Here is a 23,498-nt window from a genome sequence, read left to right on the forward strand (position 1 = left end):
TGGTATGATTAGCATTACGAGTTTAGTTGAGATTTGCAATTTTCGAAGAACGGAGATCAGCTTACTCAAAACAAGTCGATTTAAACACAATACATGCATCTATCCCAACATAGACGCAGGCGCACATATCATAGTTTTAAACTTGTGAGCGACAGTGATCACCCTTGGAAAGAGAAAGGGTTTTGTGTCACTAGAGATTCAAAGTCTTTGACAGCTAGATAATATTTAGGAAAAATTGATCTGTAGTTCCTTATAGTTTCTCTCAATCTCAAATTAGGTCTTTGAATATTTTTGTTTTAATTGAGTTTTTATAATTGGATCTAGATATTGTTTGGACTTAAAAAAACTGCCATGGGTCAAAAGTAGAAAATGCGAGGCCTAATACATGAATTCTCCAAGTTCAACCCAATTCAAAAGACTTGAAGGACAGGACTTCTAATAAAACGTTACGTTTAAGAGGAGTGGCAACTAGGTGTGAGGGTTGCAACCGGTCATTCGTGAAACTCAGAATATTCACATTGTTAGAATCCTTCATCAAGGCACACCCATCCTCTACAGTAAGTGTGAATAGTTACAGCCCTTGGTTGGTGGACAAATTCAAATTTAAAATACTCATATAAAAATCAATAAATGAGTAACTAAAGGCTCTTTCCAACACTCTTAATAGACCAAATAGATCAAGCAACTCAATCAATCTTGTGTCAATTACAATTTTTGCTTGGTGCAATCCTTTACTTCCAGTTTAGATATCCTAGATTCTTTACCTTGCCTTCTCCTTTGATCATTGGAACACTTACATCATATGCACCAATGAGGAATGAACAATGACTTCTCTATGAACTCTTTAACTGCTCAAGATTTGATAGCTTGAGCACTTAGAGGACACAGCTCATTCGGCACCCTTGGCATGCGCAAGGGGCACAACACTCCGAAATAAGATCAAACACATTTGTTAATGCATGAAGAATAAAATTACTAATGAATTAGCAACCTTCCCAAGACAAAAAAATCTTTTAGAGTTTATAGAAAATTTGATTTAATTCTCTTGGCAAAAATTAAGAAAATAATTTATTCAATATTTATATTTTTATTAACTTGTTATGAAAATTCTATATACGTAAAAATATTTAGAATAAAATTTAATTATATAAATTCTTAATTTTACTTAAAATTTTAAATAATTTTAATTTCCAAGTATTAAAAAATTCAGTGATTAAAACAAAAATAAACCATAAAAACTTAATTCAAAATTAAAAAAATTACAAGGACCTATATATATATTTTTATTTATATCAATGAATAAAATTCAATATTCAACAAATACTTATAAACTCAGTAAATATAAATATTTATAAAATTATGTTTGAAAAAAAATATTTGGATTAAAATGTCCTTACGATTAAAGTTTATTTTTGTAATTTAATGATACCATCCATTATGAGAGATAATTCCTGAAAAATATAACTAATATTTCTTAAAATTTATAATGTTGATTTTTTTATTATTAATAGAGTCTATTCCTTATTTCTTTTGTCCTATTTATAAGATAAGAGAGAAAATAATTTGGTTATATTTATATGATACTTGTTAATTTTCAATACTTCTCTTTATAATTTTTTTATTAAATACTTTGAATAAAAATAACAGCACTGAGATTTAATAATTTTTATTAGAGATAAGGGTAAAAACTTATTAAGTTTTAAAATAAAATTAATAAAATTTATTTTTTTTAATTTTGATGAAACCTGTTAAAAATAATTATAAATAAGATTAGAGGGAATATGTGGTAAAAAAGCAGCAAGACATATAGTGGTTTCATTAGCCAAAAGTTTTGGTCAGATTTTTTTTTTTTTAACATTTGAAAGCGAGGGAGTAAACGTTGAATAAAAATGATCAAAAAGAGAAAAAAAGTATATTTCTTATTCGACAATTCATATTCATATTCACAATTCATAATAATTGAATATAAATCTGACAATTGGTTTCATCCGTTAGATGCCAAACCCTGATTGCACAGCCGCCGTTGGATTGATTATCTCCTACATAATATAATCCCCTTCTCCCTCCAAAGCCCTCCTCGGAATTTAGGGTTTGTGGAGCCACGGTCTTTGCAGCGGCAACGTTGGATACTTCGCCTCTGCATCTTATTTCTGCATCCCATTTCATTTGCGACAATGGCGACACAGATGAGCAAGAAGAGAAAGGTTAGAACTTCATCGCTGTTTTGCTTAGTGAGAATTAGCATTGAAGTCGATCTTTCCATTTTCTCAGTTGATGTTTTATATCAGTCTTAAGCTTTTTCTCCTGATTGTCATTCCATTTCCTTACTCTTGATTTGTTATTGTACGTATGCAGTTCGTTGCCGATGGAGTTTTCTTCGCCGAGCTGAATGAGGTTCTGACTAGAGAGCTAGCTGAAGATGGATACTCCGGTGTCGAGGTTAGAGTTACCCCAATGCGTACTGAGATCATTATCAGAGCCACTCGAACTCAGAACGTTCTTGGTACGTGGTTTCATTTATTCATATCAAAGTTTGTATCCACAAACTTTAGTTTTTTCCGATTTTTCTCGAGTTAATCGTAATTTTTATCTCTTGAGAATATAGGTGAGAAGGGAAGGAGAATTAGGGAGCTGACTTCTGTTGTCCAGAAGAGGTTTAAGTTTCCTGAGAATAGTGTGGAACTTTATGCTGAGAAGGTAAACAACAGAGGTCTCTGCGCTATTGCCCAGGCGGAGTCTCTTCGCTACAAGCTTCTTGGTGGTCTCGCCGTACGGAGGTATGTTTTTGAAAGTTTTAAACCAGAAATGTGTGGCTTGTATGTGTGTGTATTTGATGCATCTTTTTGGATGCAATGTAGTTGTGTTGGATTGTTCGCAAGGTTATGTTTATCAAATGCTAATCTGGATTATCACTCTTCATGATGATGTTTTTTACCAAGTCATTATTTTATTTATTAACACAAATTCATGAATAATGCCCTCAGAACAGGCTTCCTAAAGCGATAAATTTATCATATACGTTCTGTTATTCTTATGCATACTTTATTCTTTGTGCGTTACATAAATTTTATGGCCAATCCGAATCCAATATTTTGTTTTATCTTCTGTTGTCATCTATAAAGCAGATTTGCGTTCCCATACCAACTTTGTGTCGGAAGATGACTATATTATTTGTTGTCCTCCATGCGATCAAAACTCTTGAAGCTTTATTCTGTTCATGTAGTGACGTTGGGGGATACATGTTGTGTTTTGATTATATATATTTCCTCCTAGCGCCTTGTGTTCCTTGAATATTATTCTCTCAATGCAATGTTATGCTTGAAAACTTGGATTGGCCAATCTTTTCTGTCATTTGAGCTACTAGACATGTGCCTTTTTTTCAGACGCTTAAATCATTAGTTGTCTTGAAACAGAGAGATTGCAGTTAATGGTTACCTGTGTTACATATGGACTTGGATACCTAGAGAATTGAATATTTTGCATGCCTCCGCCTGGTTAAGGATGTCATTATCTTTCGATATGTTACTTGATTGTCACTTGAACTTCCAATATATTTCAATAATTCATTTCTGGGAATAGAATTTCTTAACATTCATTGCAATAACAGGATTCTTCTCCACATGCATAAACTATATATCTTAATAACTGTTTGTTTTCAGGGCTTGCTACGGTGTTCTGAGATTTGTTATGGAAAGCGGTGCCAAGGGATGTGAGGTTTGTTCTGAAGTACCCATCTTTGAACTGCTTTGTAGCTATGTTGCTTTAGATAGATGGTAAGTACTGTTCGATTATTGAGTAGGTTATTGTAAGTGGAAAATTGAGGGCTCAGAGAGCAAAGTCCATGAAGTTCAAGGATGGATACATGATTTCTTCTGGGCAGCCAGTCAGGGACTACATTGATTCTGCCGTAAGACACGTTCTTCTAAGACAGGTCAGGACTTCTCTAGTTCTGGTAGAATTTCTTCTCATTTATACTTCTGAGTTTTATGATGGCTTATTCTAGTTGACACGGTCCAATGTATTGTTCACTGATTGTGCTTGTTTTTTTTTTTTTTGGTTTTAGGGTGTTCTTGGTATCAAGGTTAAGATCATGCTCGATTGGGATCCTAAAGGAAAGCATGGTCCCAAAACTCCTCTCCCTGATGTTGTCACAATCCACCCGCCAAAGGAGGAGGACGAATACAGCCGGCCTGCTGCTATTGTGGCAACTGATATTGAGCTTCCTGTTGCTTGAAGCAATTTGACTGGTCCTGTACAAGCCGTTTGTGCCAAATATTTGGCATTTGAGTGCTTAGGTTGTCTTGAAAGCAATGTTTATCGAAGGTACATGAGTTCAAAGTTCTATAATCTTTCCTAACCGTTTTTGATGTACTTTTGTCACAAGTTTTTACAATTCATTCAACTGTTCCATAAATTTTGTTGGACTTAAGTGACAAGTTTTGTTCTAATTCCCTGTTTCTTCAGCAAACTTGCATTTTTGTGTTCTTTTGGGCATCGTTTTCCCTTCATTCTTGGGGACATGGAGGCGTTCAAGGGTTTTGGGCCCCAAGAAAAAAAATAAGAAATTTGAGGCACCGGGGCAAATTTAGTGATGTTTTATCTGTGCTGTATTTTGGGTTGGATTAATCAGCCAAATTTCATCCAATCGGGTCAATTTCGGTTGAACTGATAAATCATTAAATTGGTGTATTGAGCGGTTTAATAAAATATTTTGTTTATAATTTAATTTGATCATGATTTAACTATGATTTTGATCATCAATTTTTGAGATTTGGTTTTTAGTACTTTGGTGAGTTGGTTTATTTGATGATAATGTTTGCCAAAAATTATGAGCACATGCTGTCCGGACTTGGTGATTCCTCTAAAATTGCGTATGTCTCTGTTACAAATATTTTGTGAGAAGAGTATTTAAACATGGCAATGCGCATTCTCCGGCCTTAGAAACTTTGGATAATTGCAATAGAAACATCGAAACTCAAGATTTGCTTCAAATATTTGGTGGTATTCTTTCTATCTAGGATTTCATAGCCGTTGAACGCTCATCTCTCAAAATTTGAGACTTCTAGTTAAGGTAGATTAATTGTCTAATGATCTAAATGCTTTGTGGTGGTTTCTTGGCCGTGATTGATGGTAATAGCTGAGGATTAATAATCCACCAGTGCCAGCATCAAGAGAAGCGGAACAACATATTCTTACATTTATATTGGCTATAAAACAATCCATTTGTAAATGTTTGTACTTATATACAAAACGTGACATTCGATGGCACCATGTGTATGGCTCTAACTGAAATTTAGGTGATTTCAATTTAGTTACTTCATTCATTGGGGTACTATTTATAAGGCATTTATTTCAACGGGAGAATTTTGATTTTTTTTTTCAATAGGGCAACAAATGAACTATTATTATAAAATTAAGCAATTAGAAAATAAAGATATCAGAAGAAGATGTAAAGATAAGAGAATGACAGAATTTTTTATGAATTATTGTGTCTTACAATACAAATTACATGTTTTAGTTACATGATCTTATACATCAAAAGTTACACAAATGATAAAGGATGATCAATTTTCATAATGGTAAGAGTTTTATGGGAGAAAATAAACATGAAGAGGTGATGAAGGTGCACATCTATTATTCTTATAATATTCAGAACAATTATGTATAGATATCTATTTGTCTTGTGTTGAACAACATAATCCTCTAGCTATCCACATTTGATATATTTTTTTATTCAAATCATTTGCCTCATGCTCTTTCAAAACTTTTTTTTTTTTTTTAAAACAAGGCTAGTGTTGATTGTGTATTATCATTCTATATATATATATATATATATATATTACATTTGTACATTAGCAATAACATTTTACTCATGTGAGGTGTACCCTATAGACCTAATATATTAATCATATGCCGATTGAATTATAACACCCATCTTTTTATTATTTTTTCCACACATTTTTTGGGGTCAGTTGTAAAACACATTTAAATTTCTGTTGCATATAAAACGTAAAATTTATACAAATATATACTATTAGTAATGGGACTTATTTTATATTTGTAAAGCACCACTCACAATCTAATTTTAACCCAAAAGAAAAAAAATCACAAAAAAGGTGAGATACTCAGTCTAATCATTATATGTATGCAGTAGATTATGCTGTTGATGGAAAGCCATGTTTGGAAATGTTGTGGGTGTATTATAAAACAAAACGTCAATAAACATATATTGAAAGTTGGAGGAGGGTTTGAACCTCCACCAAAGCCACCATACATGATATAAATATTAATATAAACTTATTCTGCCATGACATAAGCATGAGCTCCGCATTATTTTGTTTATTTCTAGTTACAGTGGGCAAAGTAAAGTAAATCTGAGAAGAACAAAAGAAAGAAAGAAAGAAAGAAAGAAAGAAAGAAAAAGCATTGCTAAAAGACAAACGCTTACTTAAAAGTATAAAATTGTAATGAAAAGCCTTGTAAACAAAGTTTGTAAGAAAGTATTTCAATTTGTTGGTAGATACTTTATAAATAAATATTGTTGATTCTGAAAATATGTCTTAATTTTGGACTTTCAGCGGGCACTCGAGACCCAATGAATTTAAATTTTTCTTTGTAAAAAAATATGTCAACAAAATTTTGATTTAAGACAAGTATCCTAATTTTATTGGCAGAAATATAAAATTATTTTGTGTTGCTGTAAGAATCTTATTATTATTAGTAGGAAACAAAAACCACTTTTTCTTCTTTCCAGCTGTCTCTATAATTGTTAATTGGTATAGTATAGTGCTTGTGAGAACTTAAAAGTTTACAGAAATGTCAAGTCATTGGGAATTGAAAAAAATAAAAAATAGACATTAGATAACAATAAAAAATAAGTTTCATATACACCATATACTTTCTGTGCTAATTACTCCTCTTAAAAAATTAGAAGTACTTTAATCTAATGAAATTTTAACTCTATAATAAGATGATACTTTGAATCCTGAAATGTAAATCTTTTAAAGTTTATTTAAAATAAAAAAGTAATAAATAAAACTATTTATAAAATCTATGTCTGGATTTTTTTTTTAAATTAGATCTCTAACGCATGACAAAGTTGTTTCAAACTTTCAATAGTTATCCAAATTGTAGGAGTGGAGACAAGCCAGACTCTTGTGGCCCTACATAAGTTTTCTTTTATTTAAGTGGGTTTCAATTGAGAATTGGGATGTACCACATTTAGTTAATATTTCTAATTTCTAATTAAAAACTTGTTATAGAAAAACGAAGTGCGAAAATAAAAATTCAATCGAGTGCCACTCTTACCATTTATCATATTATGGAATCTTCTGTTTTAAGAGTCAATTTTCCTACAATCCAATGAACTACTTGCCAATTCATATTTTTTTAAAAAATAAAGTTAATAATTTTTTTAAAAAATTCTGATACATGTATAACTGAACGGCACGTTTCTTTGAAAGAGACATGATAATGAGAAAATATAGTGAATGAGGGCACGTTTACAAGTGAATAAAACCAATTCTTCCTAATACACACAAAAATAACTGTAAATTAGTGATGACAACCAAATCCACAAGCAAAGAATTTGCAACGCAGACACATCATTTATCTTCAATTATTGTCTTTTTCACCCTTCTTCCTTAATTAATTACTTCTATATTTGTGTCTTCTTGACATTATGTTTGGTATCCATGAAAGAAGCTTCCTTTTCAAGCATTACAAGAGGTAGCATGTCTAATCAAAAGCAAGCAAAATCCTACCCCTCTAGAATATAACATTGGGCATGGGTAATCAATTCACAATTTTCAAAAAATTAGTTGAAATTTTAATTTTTTAAAAATTTACATTTTTTTAATAACACACTTATTAAATACTCTATATAAATGTTTTGATAATGAATTATTTTTTAAATAGTAATAAATAAAATAGAGGTATAGTTAAAAAATAATTATAAAAGTTAATTAAACAAGACTTTTAAAAATTATCATATATTATGATCTGAAGAAAATAAATCACTAGGATGTTGGCATGAAAAAAACTTGTTAAAAAGAGAAAACAATAAATATGGTCAACTGGTCCGAATCATCTCATTGTTGCGTTTCTCAATGGCACTTGGAGTACTCAAGCAATCAATCGGTACATAACGTGCCACATCATAAGAATTTTAAAAAAGAGAAAATGACAGTATGGTTGAAAAAAATTAATGATATATAATTATGTCCTGATAAAATTTTTTTAAAAAAATATTAAGGGATGCTTGGTTCAACTAGTTAAGAGAGTTAAATTAATGTATTTCAAAATCTTAAATTCAAATCATAAAATATACTATTACATTAAATAAATATATTAAAGGCATTACTAAATTGCTTGCGAGGCAGTTATTAATAATAACAATTCTGCACAACTTTGATTTATATTAGTCCATGCAAGAGGTGGTAATTTATTTAGGCATCTCATGATACCGAATGACAGAATAAAAAAAAATTTAAAAATAAGTTGTAAAAATTAATTCAAATAGTTGCAATCTTAAAAGATGAAATTAATAACAATTAAATTCTCAATAAATATTAAAAGAAAGAAGCTGAAAATATTTCTTTCAATAATTACATATTCATATATTCTAATTAAGAATATTATAATTAATAACTCTCAATTTATAATTAAGATTTTTATTTGCAACTAAATCAATGTTTACAGCTCATTTTGTTGAAATTTTTTCAGGAATACAATTATCATTAATTTTTTTGGGGGCTTTTACTATCATTTTTTTTAAATCTTTATAATCTGGCAAATTATGGACCAATGGATTATTTAAATGCACAGGATTTGAAGATTATGAGATACGCTGAGAAAATGGAGAATGAGAGGATCTCATTTCATGGACAACCTCATGTTCTCTTTGCACCCAGTAACATCTGCTTGCTAGTGACGAGGAGGATGAGGACCCTTGCAATGATTGTTGCCGGCAAACCCCAACAACATTGTTGTCGATGACCACAAGGAACACAAGGAGGCCTATAATGGAGTTGTTGTTACTTGTTACCGACACAATAAATTTATTTTTTTCCCCGATTTTATATATGTAAGTCACTGTTTAAAGAAATTAATGATTTCTTTATAAATTACTTTTACGTAAAAAGTGGGCTATTAATTATTTTTTTCAATTTTATTCTTTCACATTTTGTTTGAGGAAGTTAAGACGTTGTATTTAATAAAGAAAGTGTTTCTACAATGACACATTTAATAAAAGTAAATTGAGAAATTTTTTTCTTTCTTAAACAGTATATATCAATAAGTTAACTATTTTTTTTATATCGAGGTGGTAATTAAAAATGTTTTATATAAGACTAAAATGAGTAATTAATTATTTTCTTAACATCTCTGGTTTTACATTTAAAACCGCTAAAACTATAATTTTAGTCGTTTATGACATGAAACCAAACTTGCACAAGATAATGAAGAATGAATGTGTATTGTGCGTGTGTGTGTGTGTGTTTTTTTTTTTTCTTTTTTACACTCCATATTTCGAGAAAGAATAAAAGGATCTTTTCTCTTTTTCATAATCACCAAACTTATTTTAAACCAATTGAAAAAGACTTCCATAGAAGTACATTTTTTCTTCTCTTTTCCCTTCCATTTCCTTTTCAAGTGACGTATTCTTATCAAACATTTAAACAATGTTTTGTGTATAGAAAAATATATTTAAAAAAAGAAATACACTTATCTCAAGTTTTTTAAAAATATACATTTTTGTGTACTAAACGTGCAGTTAGTCATATTATAATTAAAATAATCTTTACGTTAAGTTCATTAGCAAATAGCCTCATGTCCTGATAGATGAGTGATATGATGATTAATTAATTGTTCACATGGCAATCAAAAGTTACACAAGCATATAAAAACTAAATCCTTATCACAAAGTTGAAATTTTTTTAGTCAAGATGCAATTTTTTTTTTCATTCAATATTTATATTTAAACCAAATATCAGTTTCAATTATGATTGGATTTATCTCTTATATGAATTGATTCCGACGTAATGCTATGTGTTTGATTTTCAATGAAACAATTGTTGAGAGTGGGATTGTTTGGCCAACAACAATTATAAACTTTGACTAAGTATAACTAAAGATAAAAAATAAAAATATATTTAAGAAAACTATGAAGAATGTTGATCTGTTGGATTTAACCAAAATTAAGTGTCAATCCAAATGTTTTCTAAATGTCTTTCACAAAGCACATGTTTTGGTGAACACGTAAGCATTTACTAACTACACATATTGGCAAGTCACTTGTTCTCTTAATTATATTAATAATGAAATGATATTGGTATTAGCATTAATTAATTTGGGAGACAAACGAAAGATAAGGCAAGGTATATAACAGTTTGAAAGAAAAAACAAAACTCAAATCCCACATAAAAAAGTTAATATTATTTCATCAAGCAAAAGACTGCATAACCACCACGGCTTTTAGATTAACAATTGTATATTAGAGAAATAATTAGATGGAGTATATATCCTATATCATTTGCAGTCTGTCCAATCAAAACATGTAACATTAAATATAAGTTGATTATAATATTATGAATAGTAAAGAGAGAAAAGACAAAAAACTAAACATGCATTATGTTATAAAAATAAAATTAATTAAAAAAAATCACATAAAAATTTCTTTAGATTATTTAAAATTTTTTAATTGAACCCAATATACCTAAGTATTTTTCCTGAATATTATTAATATATATAATATAATGAACAATAAAAACTATTAATAATAATAAAAATATTATTAATTTCTACAATTCTATCATGGAACGCATGGCCAGGATTTGCTTTCAAGTCTACCTACGATATATTCTTCATCATCTTCTTCTTAAAAACCTCCTTCCAACCTCACCAACAATGGCTGACGTCCGAAGCCCCTTCACACTACTCTCGCCTCCTCCTCCTCCGTCTTCTTCTTCTTCTTCTTCTTCTCCGAACGCCGGCATGACCATGCTGTACTACGGCCTGGCGGTGGTCGTAACCGCCGCCATAGTGCTAGCCATGTACAACCTCATCATCATCAGACGATGCCGCCGGCGCTGGCACGCGCCGCAACGGACGACAGGGAACGAACGGGTGGTGGAGGTGGTGATCGCGGCGGCAGGGAGTAGTAGTCGGAGCTTGGAATGCTCGAACAGGAACCTGCTTTCAAGCTTCAAGTATAAGAAAGAAGAAGCAGAGGAGAAGGAAGAAAACGACGGAGGAGGAGGAGGAGGGAAAGGTGAGGAATATGAATGCCCAGTTTGCTTATCGGAGTTTGAAGAAGGCGAAGAAGTGAGGAAGCTACCTCGGTGTAAGCATTCGTTTCATGCGGTTTGTATAGACATGTGGCTTTACTCTCACTTGGATTGCCCAATTTGTCGAACACCTGTTGAGGAAACGGAGTGAGATTGATTGAATCATTTCAGGTACTATGTCAGTTTGGGGATTAAGACGATGAAGAACAGTGGTTATGAAATTCACTTATGTGATTTTGTGAAAGAAGGTGAGAGAATCAAGAGGATGATGATAAGAAGGAGATGGGAGAGAGAGAAGAAAAGTTTGTTGGGGGAGATTGATTGGGAGCTGGCTTAAGTTTAACATTTAGATTTTTTTTTAGGGAGACACAATTATTTGGTTGAAATTTGAACATAGGCCGTTCGCTTTTGGTTTATTCTGTGTGTTTATGTCTGCAATATCCTTTCACCTTTTTTTTTTTTGCTTTTTTTTTTTTCTTACTTTTCCCAGCAAAGTAAGCAGAAGAGTCAATAGTGGAAACTTCAATCATTGTGACGGTCTAGCTGGAAGAGATGAGAGGGAAATGAATAGCATGCTTCTGGAGTACTCAGTATGAGGCTTAATTGAATGAAAGAAAATATCACTTAAAAAAGAAAGAAAGTACGCATTTGTTTGGTTCTTTGCAAACAGCAGAACAGACATGCCGTGCCAAATTTAGCTCAAATTCTTTGTTTGGTATAAATAATATATACTATAGTTCATGTCGTTCGCTTAAGTTCATGTTCAGAGCGTAACAAATTGGCAAAAAAAAAAAAAGGGCCGTTATTGGACGGTTTAGGGTTTATTTGGAAATTTTGAAAAAAAAAGAATATAAGATGAAAAAGGAACAAGAAAAAGAATTATCTGATGCGAGAGTCCAATCTATGGAATAACTTTTTTTTTTTGGGATAAAATAATCTATGGAATAACTGAAAAGGCAAAATTTGGACAAAATTTTAATATAACCCATGGGACCAATTTACGTTAATTCATTTTCGATGTCAAATTATTACAATCTTTTAAAATTAATACAGAGACAACCTCCTTTACTTATGATCTGAAGGATATGAACAGATGAAATTTTGTAAAGAAACACTAGGTTGAACACAACGTCCAATCGGTTATTGGAAATAAAGAGAATGGAATGGATTAAAAAAATAAAAATAAAATGATTAAAATGTGGAGGAAAGATTATTCAACTATATTCATGAGGGAAGAAGGATAATTTAATTTATAAAATTAAAAATCACGATTCATAAAATTTGTAAAGAATGTGATAATTTTCCTATCTATAATCTGTGATATAATGTTTTATCATACTTACTATAAGAGAAAGTAATTTAATTTATTTTTATTTTTATTTTTATTTTTATTTCTTTAATCCATTCCGATAATATCATTCATGCACTTCAAAGCCATTTAACAGCTTGGAAGGGCACACAAAATCAAGGCACAAGAAACCGATATCAAATATAAATTTGCTAAATACAAAATCTATATCTCAATTGTTCAAACAATGCACCACGTGGCTAGTAAAAACTGACGAGGAAATTTTATTTAGAAAAATATCCATTTTGTCCTATAATCCTGAGTTCATGAAAGCCTGGCAGAAGTTACCAATTATGCATAACATGGACATGGTATACAAATATACTCCACTTCTCCAAGTAAAGTTGGAGTGTACATAATACAGGATGAAGACTACATTCTTCTTAAATTGTCTAACCTTGCCTGCAAATCACTATCTATCCCGCCGTCGTCATTTCCAGTAGTTTCGACTTGAGGCACCTTTGCCTTTGCCGCTGGGGCAGCAACAGCTGCTGATGGTGCATTCACAAGCTGTGCATGACATTCAAAGTTGTCAGGCATTGTTAGAAGATTAAATAGTCCACTTTTAAGGAAAAGAAAGAAGTTGAATAATCAGGAAGTGTTTGATATACCTCCTGGTTTACATTGATTCCGATCTCATCTAGAACCTGGTTCACTAGTTCCTCTGTTTCTTCCTCCTCCTCATCTCCTTCCAAAGCATCATCTATTGCATCTCCCATCACCTCAGTCGTCAGTTCCATCCTCTCATTCTGTCTCTCAAATTCTTGCATAATTTTCTGTAGAGATGGCAAGTTCATCTGCCTATTCATCTGTCCCATTGCTTTTGTCACACCTTTCATGGCCTCCCCCATTGCTTGTGTTGATTTCAAAGTCTGGAATTTGTATTACAATATACTTCAACTTCCAGCACCCAAATACAAGCTAAAGCACATATTTTAATCACCAATGAAGGGTTTATCAATCCATATCCATGGAAGTTGCCAGTCCGCTGGGAAATCCTTTTCTAATAACAATGCCAGGAGCCTCAAAATACAAGTTCATCCTTTGCAGACTATTTTCCAGTACAAACCAAAAGTTGCAATTATATGAACTACAGCATACCTGAATTCTAAGTGATACACCCTGGAGCTGTGATTTGAGCTTATAAAACTTTTCAATCTGATGCCTTGTTCTAACAAGATCTTTTGCCATCACTCTAACAGCTCCCTGGAAAGTAAAAGGCATTTACACCAATTAAGATTGACATTGGCAAGACACATGCCACCTCCTTCAAAGACAAATCACGTGTGAACCATAATAAACTGACAGACAAAAATTCAGCATTACAGACAGTCAGATTTGGGAAGTTGATCCACATATTGAAAGTAAATCAGAATATGTAGGGCAACAGACTACCAATTCAAACAAGAAAAGAAAATACCCTTCATATGCAAGCCAGCTTGAGTCACTCCCAAGAACTAAATCTATGTAAATTTTCATGCTTTAAAATGATATCAATTTTCAAACTTTAAAAGTAGGTAGAAGTAAAGTACCAGTAAAAATGACTGCATAATTTTCTTACTTTATAGTTTGTTCCAATGACAGGAAATTAAAAAAAAAAAAAAAAACCCATTCCAAACGGTAGTCATCAAGATGAAATCAGTAGTTCTATTTCGTCCACCAATATGTCCATGGAGATCAAGTATTTTTCTTCTCTAACTCGTAGATTTTGCAAGACACAAAGAAAATGGAGACTGTTAGATATAATAATGTAATTAAAGACAGAATACACAGCCCGAATTTAATGGCAAGTGTAAAGCACTGTAAACTTAATGACTATGAAACAATTCTTAACATATTTCAAAAAGGAAAAGAAAAAAAGAAGCCTTTCTTTCTTTTTGGTAGGATGGGATTGAGAAATCCATTAAGTCTGCGATGGCTATTTGCCTGATCATGTGGAAACATTTCAATCTGCAAAAATACTAGGAATATTTGATTTTTGTCACATGTGACTAGCAAAGTGGCAATTACAAAGCATGTGAAATTAACACAACAAAATGGTCAAAACTGATAAAGCAAAACTGCTACTCCCATTTTGCTAACTAAAAAAATGAATACCAAGATAACTAGATGTGCCACAACCAGTTCAGCATGAATATACAACATGCTACTTCAGAAAATGAAAGTAAAATAAGAAACCAAAAGTACAAAAAGAAAATGCCATACCATCTGGCCTTGTTTGGCGCTTTTCTTTATCTCTGAAATCAGTTTCTTTTCTTGTGATTGCAAGCCTTGTCTCTCCCGCTCTATTTCTCTAATTGATTTGTCCAACATTCTCTTATTTTCCCGCAGAAGTTCTGAAAATCACAAATTACATTCACGCATTATATAATAAGCATATAGGGAATTGCAAAGGGCATCAGAGAAAGGCATGTTAGAGGCCCCTAGCCCAATAAGGTATATAGGGATTCCATTTGTAAGGTAACAGAGAATACTGTTACGAGCATGTCAAACAATAAACATGCATACTTGATGATGGTATGCATGCAAGAAACTAGCAAACAATTTCACTCGGGTATCAATTTACATCCAGTGAACAAAGTTTATGTGCAAGCAATTACTCACTTAGAATTATGATTTTTATAACCATAAAAGTTATACAAGGAATTTAAAACTACAACATCATTGCACAACAGCACAGTGAGTTATAATTGAAGTTGGCAAGCAAAAAATTACAGTTATTGTAATTTTTGCTCAGAACAAACCACATGATACGCTATATTATAAGGTATCATCCAAACCACTGATCAAAAAGAAACAAGGGCGATTGCAACAAATTTCATAATTTGAATCACAAGATAAAATCAATAATCCGGATTTAGCACCCCAATTCCCAATTTAAATCCTCAATAGTACGATCGAATACAAAGCGCAGCCAATTAGATTTCCCCCACAAGATATATCAACAGAAGATACTTTAAATCCCATTCAGTACTCATTATTTGAGAAAATTAATAAATAAAATGAAAGAAAAGCACATGAACAAACCAGCGGGAGTTTTTCTCTTTCCGAAGATAAAACTCATGGTGATTGAATCAGTAACCACAACTAGAAACCGAAACCCAGAAACTCAATCAAATTTCTACAATCAGAAAACCAAAGCCAGTCAGCTGCAACCCGATCGGATGATATTGGGGATGGATTTAGAGGTCGAAGATCGTGTTGATCGATCAAGTAGGTTGCTTCCGCAGTAAGCGTTAAACGAAGGAATCATCAATGAACGAACCATCCCATCTTTTTCCCTCCGGGAGGCACCTGCTGCTCGAGGGACCCCACTTCTCATCGTTGATTCGTCGTTTTAAGTAAACGGCGACTCCTGATTGGGTCGTCGTGATTTGGATCGTTGGGTCATTGTATATGGGCAACTCGAATACCCACTTACGTCCATGCCGTGCCATTTCCTTTTGGTGTGGTTTTTCAAAATATGGGGCCCAAAAATTAATTATGGCCCAACAATGCAGAAAACATTTTTAAAAAAATTATCTTTAATTAAATTCAACAAATCTAATTCAATCAAATAGTTATCTATGTGTAATATGTTATCAGCCATCACTAAACATTTTTTTTTTCAATATATTGTACAAAACTTGAGAAGTTAGTCACTCTACTGATTATTTCATTTGTTAAAAGTATGGCACTTTTTAATTCATCCATGTTTAAGACATCATTATACCTTTCTCTCGTATGTACTTGTTGCGGATAAGAGAAAAATGTAAATATCTTCATAAGGACTTCTAAAATTTTGAGGCCTTCCTCAGATTTGATAAGTTCTAAGAGTCCAACTTACCTAAAAATTTTGATATAAAATTTAATACTCCCTATACCTTATCATGAAAAACTTTCTTTATAGTACTTAATATAAGACTCTCTATTTAAAGTATTAATCTCGTTCCTTAAATCTTCTTTGGTTTGATATTTCTTAACTAGCTAATCTGGTAACTAACCAAATAATCTCTCTGATTTTAGAATTTTAAGATCATAAACTAATTTTAAATAAATTCATTAATGAATGTGAAGTTTATTGTAAGGATAATGGAGACGGTAATTATGTTACGTGAAAGGCATGAACCAACACCCCCTTGTTGAATAATTCGTTGCTGATACAAGGAAAGTGTGATTTGTTGAGTTACCATGAATCAACTTAGCAACGAGCAAAGCTCACATTGCAACTTTTTATTCAATAAATATATTTCTTCCATTCGTGTAATTATGTTGAATTTTTGTTATTTACATATATTTTTTTATTAGAGATAATCCTATTTAAGATATTGTTGAGTATTAAATAGTGGTATCTCTCCCAACAAAAATTAAAACTTCCTGAATTTTTGTTTGTTTACTTGTAAAAAGTTCTGGGTTTGAATTTTTTGAACCAGAAACATGTCAATGCTTGTAAAACAAGAGAGAAGTAGCCAACAAAAAAAAAAAAACAGTGAATAAGATACAAACTCTTATTCCATGAATATATATTATTTGTCTCTGACATCAAGGTTACTCTCAAATTGAAAACACTGTAGAAAATTAGAATCCAATAGCCCATAAATGAACTTGGAGACGGAGTGACACATATGCCTTTGCAGCAAAATATCATGGGAAGATCATGCATGGGGATACAGCCAGCTAGGCTTATATTATTTTTTTTCGTTTGTATGCATGCATATAGCTGATAATATCTATCTATATATGTGCGTAACTCCCAAATAATTAGACATGTATATAAATAATTGGCTCCCAAAAACAATAATTTGATTGATTAATGCACAAAGGTACAGTGATTAATAATTAATGCGATATTGGTTGCACTGAACTTGGCACGTGTAGATGTAGTAAGTATCACAGTTTGTGCTTGGTTGGTAAGTAACATCCCCTATTCTTGCACACACTGGCATTCCAATTCATGTTATTGGCTTATTGCCTCGTTTCAATTCATCTTCAAAACTTGATCTTTCATTATCATCATCTCTCTTAGTGTCAATATAATTAAATCTTGTCTTCTTCTTCTCTCTCCAACCTTTTCTCTCTTTAATTTTCTGTTTAATTGTGTGTCTCTCCATTCCTTCTCACACATTTATGTTTAATTTTAACTTCTTCATTACGATGAGCTGAGAGAACTTTAGTGGAATTTGGGCTAATGCAAATCGAGTCTAAACATGACCTTTTTAAATGGAAGTTTTGTCATTAACTCTTTTGTATTCTCAGGGAGCTCGAACTCAAAACATTGATTAAAATGGTATTAATCCCTTGCCAATATTAAACCAAGTGTCTGATGATGTTGTACATTTGTTTTACAGTAAGATTCATGACAATCTTCTTGGACATTTTCACAATTTTACTATTTTCTTAGCTTTTCTCACTAATTTTGCTGGGTTAATACTTGATAATATCAAGGTTGGAACATCCTTGAAATAATTTTCTACCTGCCAGAGTTTATTATTATTGAGTGAAATTGTGAATTGTTAACCAACTTATTTTTATGTAATAATTTAACGGTCCTAACGTTGATTGGGTGACATGGAGATTTCAAATCACCTAAAAAGTAGAGCTATGTTACTGTGAGATATGATTTGAAATTCTAGCTTTTCCTCTTTTAATAAAGCAAACCTCTGCAATTAGAACATCTAATAATGCAAAAGTTAAAATTAGTGTTAAATGAAGTTATCCGTACCACTTCAACATTGATCTAATTATTTTGTAGTCATTATATCTAATATCTCATTTTGACAATTAGCCCCCTCGACCCAGAAAAATAAAAATAGCCCCCATTTTTTATATCTCAAAGATATTATTTATAATACAATTTTTAGTGCACAATTTATTTTTATCATTAAAATCTTGCGAGGGAAGTTACTGTGTATCATATAATCTCTGTGAAAAAATTGACGAGGCCCTTGCTAAGTTATTTTATGATTTAAGGGGAATACATACTTAGTTTTTTAAAATAATTATTTCAATAATTACTTTCCTGAAAAATTACCATCGTTTGGTAAAATTATTTTTATTCTTACATATAGTAAAAATATTTTTAACATTGTTGACTACCATTCCTTTAAAAATCTTTCCTTCCAATTTTTTTTTGACAATCATTTAATATAGGATAAAGGTACAAAATTTACCACTAACTATTTTTCTAAAAATACTGAATAGCTTATACTATCAGGTGATGAGAAATAAATTCTCAAGTTTTAAAAATGAAACATCCATTAACTCACTGTTAACTTCACTCAACGAATTTTATGTGGGAGCCACACATGACATGTGGTGGTATAAATTTAGCCACAAATTATTTTTCGAGGAGCACTGGATAACATTTATTATACAAAAGGATTATCCCATCAATTTTGACTAAACATTATTTATTTTGAGACTTGTGAGACCCATAATATATCAATCTCTTCAATCTTTTTGCCTTCAATCTTAGTCTTAGCTCAAGAAAAAAAAGTTCGAGAGTTCTTATTTGAAAATATTTATGAAGATAATACTAATGAAATAGAAGAAATAATTTGTCGCTACATTAAGCTAGAATAAAACTTCTCCCACACCTAATAAAATCAAGCTTATACTTTATTAATATTATCCTTGTGAGTGTCTTTAGATAATAACTTTTTGAACTTTTTATTCTTTAGTTGAGTTTGAGAATGAAGGCAAGACGATTAGAAAGATTAACATGTTGTAAGTTTCATAAGTCTAAAAATAAACGGTGTTTAGTCAAAATTGATGAAAAAGTATTAGATAGTCCATTTTTCATAGTGGATGCTACATAGTACTTCTTGAAAAATAATTCATGATTAAATTTGTACCTTTACACATGCTAAAGTGGTGCGCCATGTGTCATTTGCACATAACGTTCGTCAAGTGAAGTTAATAGTGGATTATTGAATGCTCTATTTTTAAAAGTTGAGGATTTATTTCACACCACCTAATAGTATAAACTACCTAGTATTTTTTAAAAAAATAGTTAGTAGCCAAATTTGTTACTTTACCGTATAATATTCAATATTTTTGGCTACATCAAATTTGAGTTTCATCAACCAACAAAGATTGGTCTAATTAGTAATAATCTAGCTTATAATCCACAAGGTCATAGGATTAAATTCTGCTATCATATAAGAACCTTATTGATGGACAATCTATAAATATTTTTATAAATGTTCTTTGAGTTTGAACACATGATTTGACCTTAGTGACAAGCAAATTTGAGTATAATTAAATCCTTGCTGATATAATTTAAAATTGTAAGGGTTAAACTAAAAATCTTAAGTAAGATTCAATTTAATATACTTGAAATTAGTTGGTGAGTGATCATGTTTTGATTCCTTGAATTTTAATCTTTGAAGTTGATCAATGTTCACGGGGAGATGGCAATTAGACGAGCCCATTCGGCCTGGTTTGTCTCATTGTCAAGTGTGGAAAATAGAGTTTGATTTTTTCTTTCTATCAAACTTAAAACAAAACAAAAAACAAAAAACAAAAAGTAGCTTTGGATTTAAGGCATTATGTCATTTTCCTTAAGTTGACCTCTTCATTGCCTTAAGAAAATGGCCCTACATTGTCTGCTATATATGCACCTATTGGTATTACTCTTTTGTATGTCAGTACATTTTATGATGTTATCTTTGAATCCTTATGAGATTTGACCATCTCTAGATAGATGTTTGTGAAGTGATGAAACCCAAATTAAAACTATATTTTCTTAAATAAATTTACAGTGAAATGATATTTTAATCATAGCCACTATTTCACAAGGACAGTTTTCACTAATCTGTTTATTTATTTATTTTAAAATGATCTTGAATAAGATAGAATCCTGTCATCAATAATGAGCATCAATTATGGCTTTAGTTACAAACAAAAACAAAGAGATCAAATTTCACAGTACTTGGGGACTTTTTAGAGGAGGCAAAAAGCAGTATGCTGTAATCATTAATTAAATCTTCAAGTTGGGAAACCTTTACTACTTTGATTTTTTTAATTTTTAATTTTGGTAAAGTGGGAGACATTTTACTATCCTCCCCCTGATGCCATCCATGTGCAAAAGCTTCCTCCTTTTTCTAACTTAAAACTTTTTTTTTCTTGGTTGGGTAGAATCTCTGCTTTTTCCCTCTCTCCGTTAATCTGCTTTCACAAATTCTGCAGATTGCATGTAACCTCAGTGCCAGCTTCACTTACATAATTATTTATATCTCCCTTGATATCTCACCCGCACCCAACTATAAATTAAATCTTATTATAACATTCTTATATGGGTTTTTAGAAAATTACTCATCCAAAGGGTAAAGGGAGAATTACTATCAGATTCCAAATAAAGAAATTAATTAATTTTTAGTTCATTTGAAAGTTAAGTTTCTATATTTATATGTCAAATGTCAGTGTTTACAAATAGACAAGATTTATAGATAATTAATTTTTTTATAGGATTTATATGTAATTCTTGCATGAGTAAGAGTATGCATTGGTCTACTTTCTATTTGGGAGAATTACATACTCTCTTTGATAAAACATATAAACTACTTTTAATTGAATCTTATTCTCTAATAAAATAATTAATTACCTCCAAACTAATATCATATTTTCATATTTACTCTTATTTAATATGATGTTTTACTTTAAAATTAATATAAAGTGATTTATTTATTATGACACTTTTAAAAAAATACATTAATTACTTTTTGAAACAATAATAATATTTTATATTTTTTAATATTTAACTTTCAAAAAATGTTTAAATAAAGTAAAAGTTTTTAACAAAAAATTAATTACTAAGTGGCTTCCTGAAATTGAGTTATCACTAATAGGAAGCGTTTTGCATGCTTTTTGTAATCAATTCTCTTGCTTGAGATTTCTCTTTGTATTGTTCTATTCTTTCTCTACTACTTAGCCTTTTGTCTCTTAATTTCAGCAAAAGTTTACAATGAAAAGTTAGAAAGTTCTAAATTCAGCTGATAGCTATTCCAAACATAATCCTAGAAGACTGGAAAATGCTTAGAACCTATGAGTATAATCTATGGTCTATGCAATGAAACAAAACATTGTAACTAAAAAAGTTATAGCCGAAATGAATTCCACAGTGCATTACATTAATTACAATGAATTACAAACGCAGACCATTAGCAATGGCCTTGTTTATTTCCAGATTTGTAGTTTCATAAACTGGAAGCTCTTCTTGGTACCTCCTTCCACCACCTCCAATCAGGTGATCCAGCTCGAACAGATCTGAACTTGAACAGCTCAAAGCATCATCATCATCTTCTTCATCCTCATCTTCACCATTATTATTCTGACTGTACAACACTCTAAAATCAAACTTGCCCTTTCTTGAACCATTTTCCTTGCCCACAACAGAGTTCTTCTTCTGCTTCTTCTTCTTCTCTTCCTCCGTCGTTGTAGAGCTTCTTGTAATTTTCCCAGCACCACTTGGCAAAGGCATTATATCCGGATCGTTCTTGTAGACATATTTGTGGTGAGAATCTTCGCCCAGAATTATGCTTACAGGGTAAAATCTCACGCACCTCTTGACGCCATTGTTCTTTTTAGCCGAAGATGGCGTTTTGCTCATGCAAGACCTCCTTGAATACGAAGAAGCAGAGGAAGAAACACATGGAGACTGAGGTTTCTGCTCGAAACTAACATCTTCCACCGCCCCAACGTAGCACATCTTGGCCTTCTTCACGCTTCCATAATTGAAGATAGAGCTCAAAAAGCTAGCTATTCGACTTCCCGGTGACATCGGCTGCTTCACTTTCTGCTGCTTCGGCTTCTCTGAGTTCATACTCTTGCCGGATTTAGCCCTCGATCTCTGTTTACAACTCGTCTCTGTCTCCGACGACGAGAAGAATCCACCTGAGCTGCAATCTGAGGAGCTGTGGGAGCTCTGCTTTTCCATCCAGTCTTCAACCATAACTGCTGATCGACGAAGACGATTAGTGTTCCTCACTCTGCCATATTCTTTCTCCAGAGTAATTCCATGCTCGTGGCTGAGATTGTTCTGTTTTGAGCAGAGAGCTTCCTTGCAGAGACCCAATTTGGAATCTTGATCAAGATCTGATTTTGATTGGTCAGTTGAACGGTAAATGGCATCAAGGAGAGAGGAAGAGAAAGATGGGGTCCTTCTGCTTCGTGGGTACAAGTCGTCTCGCATCGATCTCTCCTTCCTGTTCATGTTTGAGGCATGCAGCAGATTCCGCAGGGAAAGGACCAAATCTGCAGAAGAAAAGGAAAGAAAAACGCGGAAGAGAATTTAGTCTAAGGAAGGCGAAAAGAGATGGTCAGTGTGGACTGTGGAGGCAGGGAATGTCAAAAGCAGAGAAGAGACATTTCTATATATATACATATATATATATATATAGAGAGAGAGAGAGAGAGAGAGAGAGAGAGAGAGAGCAGAGATAGAAGGAACGTGTGAAAAAGATAAGCTAAAAGAAGAACAGAGGAACATTGCGTGTGAGGTTGCAAACTGAGTATGGGGATTTATTTAGTTGAACGTGTGAGGAATGAGATAGCGTCATGAAGTGGCTTGGGTGCAAAAGTGAGCACGTTTGGGTGTTGCAGAAGTGTACAGCTTTAGGTGAACATAAATGGGAAATGGCATACCACGCAATTTGTGACTGAGCACTGAGTAGAGAGAGGGAAGTTGTGAGAAAAGAAAGAGTTGGAAACTGATTAAAAGTGAACACCGCGCGTGCGGGCAAACTTTTTGGGGATATTCATTATATCATTTGTTTGTGCTTTACTTCTTTGTTTTACGAATTTAATAAATTGAATTGAATTCAGTTGTGTCATTTGATGATTCTGCTGTTTGCTTGCTCGCTTGTTTCTTTCTTTTCAAGTTTTGA

General features: G+C 32.1%; 4 protein-coding genes across 5 annotated transcripts; 2 read left to right on the forward strand and 2 right to left on the reverse strand.

The window, feature by feature from the left end:
- The first annotated feature begins 2,084 nt into the window (after window positions 1-2,084).
- LOC129309368 (40S ribosomal protein S3-3) lies at window positions 2,085-4,484 on the forward strand. Its single transcript, XM_054950932.1, has 6 exons — window positions 2,085-2,204; window positions 2,356-2,503; window positions 2,606-2,777; window positions 3,660-3,714; window positions 3,800-3,931; window positions 4,064-4,484. Exons 1-6 carry the CDS (start codon window positions 2,175-2,177, stop codon window positions 4,232-4,234), a joined length of 708 nt encoding a protein of 235 aa, XP_054806907.1. The 5' UTR covers window positions 2,085-2,174; the 3' UTR covers window positions 4,235-4,484.
- A 6,307-nt stretch (window positions 4,485-10,791) lies between these two features.
- LOC129309370 (RING-H2 finger protein ATL1-like) lies at window positions 10,792-11,915 on the forward strand. 2 transcript variants are annotated; one of them, XM_054950935.1, is made up of 2 exons: window positions 10,792-11,341; window positions 11,776-11,915. In XM_054950935.1, exons 1-2 carry the CDS (start codon window positions 10,813-10,815, stop codon window positions 11,781-11,783), a joined length of 537 nt encoding a protein of 178 aa, XP_054806910.1. In that variant the 5' UTR covers window positions 10,792-10,812; the 3' UTR covers window positions 11,784-11,915. The 2 variants fall into 2 exon arrangements, with proteins under 2 accessions (XP_054806910.1, XP_054806909.1); XM_054950934.1 differs by lacking the exon at window positions 11,776-11,915 and adding an exon at window positions 11,457-11,701 and having other exon boundaries at window positions 10,795-11,341.
- A 919-nt stretch (window positions 11,916-12,834) lies between these two features.
- LOC129309369 (vacuolar protein sorting-associated protein 2 homolog 1) lies at window positions 12,835-15,951 on the reverse strand. Its single transcript, XM_054950933.1, has 5 exons — window positions 15,661-15,951; window positions 14,839-14,969; window positions 13,735-13,839; window positions 13,245-13,505; window positions 12,835-13,143 (listed from the first exon to the last, which is right to left on the reverse strand). The coding sequence occupies exons 1-5, from the start codon at window positions 15,695-15,697 to the stop codon at window positions 13,006-13,008; spliced, it is 672 nt and encodes a 223-aa protein (XP_054806908.1). The 5' UTR covers window positions 15,698-15,951; the 3' UTR covers window positions 12,835-13,005.
- A 5,658-nt stretch (window positions 15,952-21,609) lies between these two features.
- LOC129310039 (protein BIG GRAIN 1-like B) lies at window positions 21,610-23,007 on the reverse strand. The gene has a single exon (XM_054951865.1). It carries the CDS (start codon window positions 22,823-22,825, stop codon window positions 21,758-21,760), a length of 1,068 nt encoding a protein of 355 aa, XP_054807840.1. The 5' UTR covers window positions 22,826-23,007; the 3' UTR covers window positions 21,610-21,757.
- Between the last annotated feature and the right edge of the window lie 491 nt (window positions 23,008-23,498).

This window comes from Prosopis cineraria, unplaced genomic scaffold (assembly GCF_029017545.1).
Source record: "Prosopis cineraria cultivar Desert tree isolate PC_DT_omini unplaced genomic scaffold, ASM2901754v1 PC4, whole genome shotgun sequence".
Classification (NCBI taxonomy): Eukaryota; Viridiplantae; Streptophyta; class Magnoliopsida; order Fabales; family Fabaceae; genus Prosopis; species Prosopis cineraria.

What these genes read in the sequence shown, in the direction of transcription:
- LOC129309369 (XM_054950933.1), bottom strand. Translation starts at nt 15,697, where the DNA reads ATGAGTTTTATCTTCGGAAAGAGAAAAACTCCCGCTG. An exon ending in GCGCCAAACAAGGCCAGATG is followed by an intron (nt 13,840 to 14,838) that starts GTATGGCATTTT and finishes TTTACTTTCCAG; the next exon opens with GGAGCTGTTAGAGTGATGGC. An exon ending in GAATCAATGTAAACCAGGAG is followed by an intron (nt 13,144 to 13,244) that starts GTATATCAAACA and finishes TGTCATGCACAG; the next exon opens with CTTGTGAATGCACCATCAGC.
- LOC129309370 (XM_054950934.1), top strand. Translation starts at nt 10,813, where the DNA reads ATGGAACGCATGGCCAGGATTTGCTTTCAAGTCTACCTACGATATATT. An exon ending in AGTGAGGAAGCTACCTCGGT is followed by an intron (nt 11,342 to 11,456) that starts GTAAGCATTCGT and finishes GAATCATTTCAG; the next exon opens with GTACTATGTCAGTTTGGGGA.
- LOC129309368 (XM_054950932.1), top strand. Translation starts at nt 2,175, where the DNA reads ATGGCGACACAGATGAGCAAGAAGAGAAAG. An exon ending in AGATGAGCAAGAAGAGAAAG is followed by an intron (nt 2,205 to 2,355) that starts GTTAGAACTTCA and finishes GTACGTATGCAG; the next exon opens with TTCGTTGCCGATGGAGTTTT. An exon ending in GCGGTGCCAAGGGATGTGAG is followed by an intron (nt 3,715 to 3,799) that starts GTTTGTTCTGAA and finishes ATTATTGAGTAG; the next exon opens with GTTATTGTAAGTGGAAAATT.
- LOC129310039 (XM_054951865.1), bottom strand. Translation starts at nt 22,825, where the DNA reads ATGAACAGGAAGGAGAGATCGATGCGAGACGACTTGTACCCACGAAGC.